The 9,997-nt window shown below is 42.3% G+C and overlaps 1 protein-coding gene across 1 annotated transcript in view; it reads right to left on the bottom strand.

Annotated features, from left to right (window-relative positions):
* Positions 1 to 9,997, bottom strand: part of vwf (von Willebrand factor) — a gene marked incomplete in the record, with an annotated part of 27,730 nt that overhangs the window by 11,488 nt on the left and 6,245 nt on the right. Inside the window, 21 exon segments of the mRNA XM_014003512.1 lie at positions 1,122 to 1,226; positions 1,302 to 2,451; positions 3,630 to 3,939; positions 4,031 to 4,166; positions 4,280 to 4,447; positions 4,774 to 4,930; positions 5,001 to 5,099; positions 5,242 to 5,382; positions 5,463 to 5,609; positions 6,250 to 6,384; positions 6,482 to 6,620; positions 6,693 to 6,796; positions 6,877 to 7,028; positions 7,162 to 7,256; positions 7,354 to 7,600; positions 8,477 to 8,692; positions 8,774 to 8,969; positions 9,058 to 9,158; positions 9,389 to 9,527; positions 9,660 to 9,796; positions 9,892 to 9,938. Coding sequence (XP_013858966.1) covers positions 1,122 to 1,226; positions 1,302 to 2,451; positions 3,630 to 3,939; positions 4,031 to 4,166; positions 4,280 to 4,447; positions 4,774 to 4,930; positions 5,001 to 5,099; positions 5,242 to 5,382; positions 5,463 to 5,609; positions 6,250 to 6,384; positions 6,482 to 6,620; positions 6,693 to 6,796; positions 6,877 to 7,028; positions 7,162 to 7,256; positions 7,354 to 7,600; positions 8,477 to 8,692; positions 8,774 to 8,969; positions 9,058 to 9,158; positions 9,389 to 9,527; positions 9,660 to 9,796; positions 9,892 to 9,938 — 4,121 coding nt within the window.

Here is a 9,997-nt window from a genome sequence, read left to right as displayed (position 1 = left end):
TGTGTGTGTGTGTGTGTGTGTGTGTGTGTGTGTGTGTGTGTGTGTGTGTGTCAAAATGACAAATAAAATTAAATGAACTGTAGCAGAGAGAAGAAAAAAGTCTTATAATATCTGCCCATTTTTCCCCAAGAATAATAACAACAACAAAAAAAAACAACTAAAAAAGATCTATGATCTAAGTCAAATGAGTAAGCATACTGTATTTTTTTGGGTTGTATTACTAACTAACTAACTGGATATTACAATATGAAACAGTTGAGTCTTAGTAAAACATGTAGATTTGAATCCACCCCCCCCCAAAAAAAAAAAAAGAAAAAGTGCAAAAAAGGTATAACTAAATCATTGTGTATGAACCAGGGGCAGTTCTAGGGGTGGGGCCGCAGGGTCATTGGCCCCAGGCCCCAGCTGAAATTTGTTTGGCCCCCTGCAGGGCCCCTGTCCTGCCACTCATCTGTCTGTGAGCAATGATGGTGGATGCAGTTCCATGTCCAAACACTAGAGGCGCCAATGAGACCAATAGAAAGGTCCAGCATGAATCAAGCAGACAGAAGTCTTTTTCTTTTCTTAAAATTTGAACAATCCTGCAGAAAAAGTCTTTCAGCTCACAAATGATGACTGGATTCTCTCACATGCTGTGTGTTTTAGAGTATTTTATCTATGTACAGTAAAAATTATTGTGAAATTGATAAGGAGAATTTACTGTGTAAGCTTTTTACAAGTGTTTAAATGTGTCACTAGTTAAATACTGTATATACACCTTACCAAAACCAGGGGTTTGTGTGCAAGGATGATGAAGAAATACTTGGCCCCTCTATGGATATTGTGTGTCCCCTTGACGGCCCCTTACTCAGAAATATACCAGATCTGCCACTGGTATGAACTAAAATTGAAAGTGTGTGGCTGTATCTGGATGCCTTGCATTCTTTTTACTCCTAAACATTTTTATGTTTAGTTTTGTAATCTGCTTGCCACCTGCTTTCATACTCTATGGGTCCTCCACCTCTATGCTAATTTTTAACAGCAGGAGACAGAATAACAAGAACCATGTGGAAACAATAACACGATAATAAAAAGTGCACATTACATTTTAATACTAGTCTGAAAGGCTCAGTCACACCCACCTATTTCAGAATGATCGATGAAAGCTTTGACAAACGTCTTCACATCCTCAAACTGATTTCCAGCCTTCAACAGGAACAGCACATCCACAGGCTTCTTACACGGCACTGTTTGATTGCAGTTTTACATATCAGCATGGGTTATGGACTCGTACTGAATTAACTAACAGTTGGACAGTTTACCTGTTGGTGGAAGGGTGGGGTGTGATGGGAGGACCAGAGGTGGTAGTGTAGGCGATCGGGGTCTGACTGTGGTTTTCGTGATGTTGATGACACGGTGTACCAGCGTTGTCAGTTGGTTGTAGTCATTCACCATCATTGGTTGGTGAGGGAAGCTGAATGATAGCAAGTCCATTTCACGTACCTTTGGTCCAACACCTATAGGATACACTTGTGTTTGGGTGCTTGTGGTTGGTGGACGCATCACTGTATCAGTAGGTGGGTTTTCTGTCACCAGAAAGACGAGCTGAGGCGGGGTGGGACTGCTCGATGGTTGGGTTGTAGTGATTTCTGTGGTCATGCTGACAGCCGCTCCGGTGTTTGTCTTACTTCCGCCTCTCCAACGAATCTCCCGCAGTCTTTGCATCAACTCGTACCTCTGCTGCCGTAGCTCCCAGCGACGGATCTCCACAGTGACCGTCACGGAGTATTGAATCACGGTGATGCGAACGAACTCTTTCTCTTCCGTCAGCTGTGATATAACTTCTTCCAGGAAGATTAGAGACTTGTTGAAGTTGGTTTCGCCGACAGCGTCAGAGCCTTCCAGGATGAATGTCACATCTGTGGCTGGAGGGCGGTAGGAAGGCAGGGTGGCAACAGGTGCCAGGGTAGAGGATGTAGTGGAAGCGGGGGAGATGGGGAGAAGATGATTTGGCTGTACATGTGATGCTGTTACTGGGGTGGTTGTGGTTTTGATCTGCATTGCTTTTGGAGGTTTTGGCAATTTTGGCCCCTCAGGCTCCATCCCCAAAGTGCAGAGGTAATCTATTATTTCTAACAGGCGTTCAGGAAGCTCTCCTGTGCTGCTCAGCACGTAGGCCCTGTTATCTGGGTTGGCGGCAGTGATGTCATTAATTTGCCTCATGTCCACACCTGGACCTAAAGCCACTGTCAAAGTGGTGATAGCTTTCTTACGAATCATCTTGACAATGGAACGAACGGGACGGGGGTTACTGCTGGCCGTCAAGATAATGGCAACGCGACCAGCGTGCTCTCGCTTGTTCTTGTCGTAGATGTTGATGGCCAGATACTTGACAGCCTCGTCCAGGAAGGCTGCTTCTCCACCTGTGTAGTGAAGCTCACGCACAGTCTTCTTTAACAGCCACTTTTGGACCTGCGCCCATAAAAAAGAACAAAAGAAAAGGAAGCTCAGGTACCAAAGCATGAATTCTTTCCTGTACCATGTAGCGTCAAGGTCAGAACCAAATGTTTTTTTTAGTTAGAACAATGCTTTGTCCAACAATTCATATTTTGGCAACTACATGTTTAGTTAGCACAAGTTTTTTTTATTAGATAACATTGTTGTTGGACTACAGCACCAGGGGGACATAATATAGCAAGTCAAATTTATCTAGAGAGTTAATAATGTAGATCTTTATCTGCAAGGTAATTTCAACAGCATCATAATGAAGAGTGCAAGTCTATAGGGGTCAATTAGGGCCATTTAATCGTAAATGTATTTCATTTACTCTGTTTGGAATTTGTTTTTGCATATTCCTTCTTATTTTTTGTCCTTTTTTTACATTATTATACAGGGTTCCGATAGTTTAAAGCAAGTTAAATTTAAGACTTTTTAAGACTTTTTAATGCCAAATGAAGTTAAATTTAAGACCAATTTCATAATAAACACAAATGACAAAAAAATTAAAACAGGCAGAAACTCATGAATCAAAGTATTTTTGGTTGAAGTATTGAAATATCGCTAATAGACCAATTGTTTTTATCCATATCTAACTATAGCAGAAACATTCTTAGCAGTCAGTTTTAAACTTAATTTAGTTTCAGGAAATCCTCTAACAACCCAAAATTTGGAGTTTTAGGACCCACAGTGGGGTCTTAACCCCAATTTGCTGTAGATGAAATATTAAATTGCCCGTGACATCAATTTTTTGTAAGAAAAGTGAATGCATTTTTGGAAAGACAACATTATTAACATATTACAAAAGAAATTTCACGTTGCTCAAATGAACAGTTGAGATATTTGCATGTGAAATAACAGGAAGTGATGTCAAAGGGGAATTTCTGCATGTGAATATTAAAAAAAATTACCAATTATTTTAATATTTGAGATGAATTACAATCATCCTAGGTACAATGTGTTAACATTTTTAAGACATCTGAAAGACTGATTTAAGACATTTTAAGCTAATTAAAGCCTTAATTTTGGATTGATAAATTCAAGGCCTTTTAAGACTTTTTAAGGATCCGCAGGAACCCTGTTATAAGACTAGATTTTCATTACACTGAGAGCATGTATTAATGTTTGCTTGGTCACACTTGTATTTAACATACCTGCAGTTCATATGTTTTAACCCCAGAGTGATAAAGCAGCACTGTGGCTCGAGTGTGAGCTGAACCCATCCGGAACCGCTCCACCACTCCTAGTATGAACTCTTTTGTGGCCTGAAATTCATCTTCGGTTAGGGCTTCTGAACCATCCAGTAGGAAAGCCAGATCCATGGCACGATCACACGTGCCCTCGGGCATCAAGGTGCTGAAGGGCATGGTGGTGAAGGTGCCATAAGGAGGCGTGGGTGTGGGTGTGGAAAACAGGCTGGGAGAAGTGCAGTCTTCACAGCTCAGAGTGTTGTTCTCACAGTGGCTTTGAAGAAGACAAAGACAACAACATCAAATCAATTCCTTAAGCTCCATTAAACAAAATTATCCAAACTTTCAAATGTTATAATCATTACCATATCTTACAGTGGTTGGGGTCATCATGGTTCAGGATGACCTTATTGCCATGGGAGATTCTCTGACCCTCATGGATACACACCTGACACTGAGAGGGATCTACGCATCGCATAGCCACCTCATCCAGAAGCTGACCTAAGAAGAACAGGTGGAACTTCATTTTAAATGTGTGTTTTGGTTTAGTTTGTCTTGTGTTGTTTCCATGCATATTTCGCTTTTATGACAGTTGTGTGTCCAATATTTGGTACCTGGAGGACAGTTGGCATGACAGCCTTCCACACATGTGAGTGAACAGTGGAGTGGCTCTGGGTGCTGGCAGGTGACTGGACAGGCAGGACCACACGTGTTATACCTCCACTGGCATATCTCCTCTCCTACACCTGGGGTCTTAGGGTTCAGCTCCTCACAGCTCATGGCTAGGAGTTTAAACGAAGCTAGTTAGTCATAGACACTGATGCACAATAGGATTCTACATTTGACTATTATGTTCAAAAGCATAAAAAAAATAATTAATCTCTATGGAGACAACAGTAAAGTTGAAACAAAAAAAACTGATGAATACCAAAAGGAGCAAAGCTTCATCATTACCCAGACTGCCATTGTGCATTCTTGTGCACCTTACCTCATAATCTTTACTGCTTTGATTTAAATGGGACATTTTGTAACTTTTGGTTTTGGCAGCTTAGAGGATGTGGTTTACTGCCATTTTCACAACGGCCTTGAAGAAGTCCTGCACACTTACGACAAAGATCATTGGATCTCCAGGTAACGGCCAGGCCCATCTCTGAGCAAGCCTGAGCGTAGGCTGCAATCGCATCGCAGAAACACGCACAGTCGCCTATTGAGGAGCACGAGCACGCTGCCTCGATGCACATCTCCACATAGGGCTCTGCGTCCACCTGGAGACAGAGCAGAAAGGTCAAAGGGAAAACTTGTCATCGGATGTCAGGTTTACTAATATTGTCCTACCTGTCTGTTGCATTCTTTGAAGAGGGGACCAGTAATCACACGACACGACTGCTCCACTGTAACCATCTTCATGATATTGTCGCTACAGGGAGATGGTATCTAGTATTCCCGAAACACACATGACTACAGGATTAATAATTTGGACAATATGATGAACATTTAGCTCACGTTTACAACTATGCCACACAGTAACATTTTTTTGCTTAAAGATTTAGAAAAAAAAAACATGTCTTGACATTACCACCGTTACATCAGCACAGCTGGGAACGACCTTCCAGGAGTTCCCAAAGTGTGACGAGTCCACCTCCAGCTGGTTGTTGCTGCTCATCAAATCATTGTTGATGTTCCCGTCAAAGTTGCCGCAGAGACCGCACACTCGCCCCTTTACACCATAAAGGTGACACAAATTTACACGTGTGGTTCTATAAAAACATTAGAAAGTAATGTGCAACACATGAGTACCCTGTAGGAAGCTGAGATGTGGACCAGGATGCGAGTTCCTTTGTCCCAGCTGAGGGAGATGTGTTTACCCAGCAGAAGGGTGTAAAACTGACCGGATCGGATGATCTCCACCTGGGAACTCTGCGGCACCGGCTTCTTCATCGTCACCTGTGGTTGTATATGCAAGGCAGAAGCTGACTGTTTTTTATTGTAATTTTTCATGTAAAACCACAAACATCCCCATGTTTAACAGTAAAATAAAGGTTTTGGCTTTGTTTACAACAGAGGTACCCAAAGTGGGGCCCGCAGGCCAAAATTGGCCCACCGAGCCATTTAATTTGGCCCACCAGCAGTTGTCCCAGTTACTTGCTTGTATTATGTTAAGAATAAATATAAAATACAACTACAAGAGACATTTAGATTAGATTTAAGCCCATATATAGATTTGCACACCTTATAAGACCACATATACTCAAATTTTAAATTATGAAAAGTCCCATGAGTCTTTGCTGCCTGAGCATATGTTGAATTTTCTCCATGTTCCTGGGCTGAAAAAAAAAACTAAATAATGTAGGCAACTACACTGGCTGCTAGCTTTATCATAAAAAAATAAAACAATTTTTTTAAGTATTTGCGTTTGCGTTTGGCCCGCGGCCCTCAGATTGACTTTAATTTTGGCTCTCTCAGGGAATTTTTTATTTTGGCCCTCTAAGAGAAAATGTTTGGGCACTCCTGGTTTACAAGTAATAAGAAGTGAATAGTAGTTAATAACCTGTGTATATTAAATAGTTCAGGCTCTGTGTATTACCTCTCCATGTTGCATTACAATCAGCCCACCCTGGTAGAAAACTGTGACTGCTTTCGCACAGCGATGGCCTACAATACCACAGGCTTCATTTTCCACCAACACTCTGAAGGAACCCTCCTCACCATGACACATGTCCTTATCAGTCAGAAAGCATAAAAAAACATGCATAAACATCATCCCATTGAGTAATCAACACTGCAACTGGTTTTGGGACTTTTTTTAATTATTATACCTGGACCAGGACATATTGGCAAAGACCAGGAAAGGAGTACTTGAGGCCATCAAATGTGATGTAATGCCCCTCCCCTACAGTGCGGCACACACCGTCACACAGCTTCTTCGTGCAGCGCCACTTCCTGTTCTCACAAACGCTGCAGAAACACACAACCTGTCAGGTAAACTCTTTTGGTGTTTTTTGCTTCACGTGCAAACTGTCGTTTTACCAGGTGTTGCAGTCGACGCTGATGGTCTGTCCTGCTGCGTATGGCCTGTTGTTATGGTAACAGGGACACTGCTCCGGCGTAATGCAGTCTCTGCGGTGACGCACCTGAAATCAAATCCATTGATCAGTCGCACTGCTGCAGCTGAAGCGTGTGCAGTTTCACAAACGTTAAAAACACCCCTCACAGTGCCTAGTGGACAGAGGCAGCCGGGGATGCAGGCGAGGCTGATACAAGGAAGGTCCAGGTTCTGGCAGGTTCTGGCACACTCCAGGCCCTTCTCACCTGGATTACACTCTGTACGAACAAGGGGAGGAGGGCACTGGGCTGATCGTCGCTCTGCAAAAACACAGATTTAGGTGGAGGATGAATACTGCTTATCTGGAATTAGAACAATAAAGGCAAGTGGAGAAATAACTTGTGAATATGAGTTACAAACGATAAAAGTTCATCTAAAACAGTAGAGTTATACCTCTGGATGGGACCGTTTCATCGTCGTAGAAGAGATCAGACAGAAATGAAGACATTTCAGGGGCGCTACAGTGCATGGAGCCGTTCTCACAGTAGCTGAAGTCACAAAAACAAACATTGATGAAAGCAGTGAAGTGGTAAAACCCAGCGTGATTTGTGGACCGTTTCTGCACGCTGATTCTCAGCCACAAACCAGATGCTGCTGTGATCCGCATAGACGTCATTAGGCTGGTAGATCTGTCCGTCGTGCAGGCAGGAGCACAAGTCGGCCGTCACACATTCTCCAGAGGCGCTGAGGTACTTCCCGGGAGGACAGAAACAGCCTTCCTCACACATCCTCTCCCCCTCGCAGCCGGGCTCGGGCTCGGACAGAGAGCGGCACGTCCGATCACACGAACTCCCGCAGGCCTCGTAGACCTGACCTCTGGAGCACGGCATCTCTGATGTCAGCACATCACAACAGGATCAGATCAGATTAGATTTTGGTCTCTGTAACACTTACATTGGGTAATACAAAGAAACAATAGGGTGGCATTTTTTTTTTTTTTGTTGTTTTAAATGACCGGGTTTAGAAAATTTACAACACATTTGAATTAAAAGAAATGCTTATATAAGTTGGGTAAAATTCTTGCTGTAAAGCCTGGTGTAACAGTGACATTAATAATTTGTTAGAAATTTATCAGATATTGTAACTCCAGCCCCTCTTTCACCCCTTTCTGAGATGTTTTAGATCAACTAGTTTTGATGTTGTCTTTTTAAATCCAGTCCACTTCACAACCTGCCCCACTCCAGCTTCCAGAGCAGCTAACTTAACCAGTAGTTCAGAAATGTCATAGAAAACTGTAGGGGTTGAAATATATGACCCAAATAGAATATAACAATATCTACACAACACTGGAAGAGACTAAATTAAACTTTTCTGTACTCTTAGAGATTCCAAATACACAGCAAAATGCATTTAAAGGCTAAAAAGATGGATTTTGCATGGTATGTCCCCTTTAATAACCTTCATTTGGATCTAAATCTAACCCTATTTAACTTAAGTTAAAGTGCTCATAATTTTATATTTCCTCTGCTAAACAAAAGCCATCATAGAAAACAAAATCATGTAAAGATTTTTCAAAAGGCTTTACTACTAAGATATTTGATTGCAATTGCTAAAAAAAAAAACTAGTCAGTTGTATAGTGATGATCATATTCTCCCAAAACTTCTAATGCACAACTAACATTTACTAATCTGCCTAAAATTGGTCTCTGGCTGGAACGAAATGTTGGTTTTACTCCTGTGAGCACTTGGTCAGGTGTAACGGAGTTACCGCAGAGGGAAGGAGACCTCCAGTTGAGCAGCACCCCCCGTGCAGAGCAGGCAGCAGCGTAAGCAGCCAGAGCAGAGCACAGGCACGCCTCGCCGTCCTCACAGGCACACACATCATAACGGCAAAACCTCTGGAACGGACCCGGGTTCACCAGGAAGTGGCATGGACTGAATATGGCCGACGTCATCACTGCGCACGCCTCCTCTGCAAAACGCACTGAAACCACGAAGGATTACAGGTTGACGGTTTGTAATTTATTTATTAATTTTTGTTTCTACTTTGCAGTTGATACTGTACCTCTTTTGGGGTTAATGGTGCAGGGATCAGGCTCATGCTTGTATGTGGATTCACAATCTCCATTGATCCTCCAAGCTTGACCAAACGCCTGAGGACTTGCCTCGACCAGTCCGCAACTGGACAGGAAGTCGTCACCATTGTTGCCATTGTAGTTCCCACAGAGACCACAGGTCTGCCCCGCCCATCGCGGCCCCAGCTAGGAGGACAGTTTCAGAATTCAGAGCGGTGTGTTGTTTTATGATCTCAGTTTAATGAGCCACAAAAGGTTCTGAAATGTGTTTCACCTTTAGAAGCACGCGGCCTCGACCGTCCCAGTCCAGACGGAGGTCATCACCAAACTTTACTCGAACAGAAGACTGAGCAGATCTTGTTATTTGTAGGCGACCTGTAAGATTACATTTACAAGAGGCATGCTATTTAAATAAGAAAGAAGAAAACTTTTAAACAAAACACTTTGCTTTTCTAATGGGCAATGAAAAGCATCAAAATTTATTACTTTTCCTTTATTAATACCTGCATGTTTGTGTAACATTCATTTTATCTGTATAGTTTTTCAATCGTGAGTCATTGCAAGGTCAAATACTTTAAAAAAGGTATAGTTTTAAAACGGCTTGCCATGATGCATTGGGGTCTGGATATCCATACTGTTGACAGAAACAAGTCCTCCATGCTTCAGCTTCACGGTCATGTTCTCCAGAGAGGGCAGGCTGAGCGTCACTGAGCGCGTGCAAACAGCTTCTGGATCATCTGCACACTGACACAGCAAACAAAAACTTTCCATAAAATACAACCAGTGACAGGAGAATGACAAAACTGATGTTGTTTGTCACAATTTGGGTAAAATAAGAATCTTTAGATATGTTTTAAAATCTGAAACGTTGCTTACTTGTACATTCTCAATTATGACAGAAAACTCGTCATGTGTGCAGTCCTTTGCCAGCAGATACTGACAGTGGCCGATGAAGGTAAAAAATTTGTTGTCGAAGGACTTGAAGTGAGACTGGCCAACAACTAAGCACTCCCCTGCATGCAGATAAAACGGTTGAAACACAGAAATTAGCAATACAGGAAATGAATCAAATGCAAAATGTGTAAAAATTGCTAGACATCAGTCTCACCGGGGCAGCCTTCATTGGTACATTCCCAGGATCCATGACGGCACACACTTTAGAAACAAAAGTAAATAAGATCATTAAGACACTGTGCATGTGCTTTATATATATA

Source organism: Austrofundulus limnaeus, unplaced genomic scaffold (genome assembly GCF_001266775.1).
Source record: "Austrofundulus limnaeus strain Quisiro unplaced genomic scaffold, Austrofundulus_limnaeus-1.0 Scaffold19, whole genome shotgun sequence".
NCBI lineage: Eukaryota > Metazoa > Chordata > Actinopteri > Cyprinodontiformes > Rivulidae > Austrofundulus > Austrofundulus limnaeus.
This window is presented reverse-complemented; position numbering and strand designations above follow the sequence as displayed.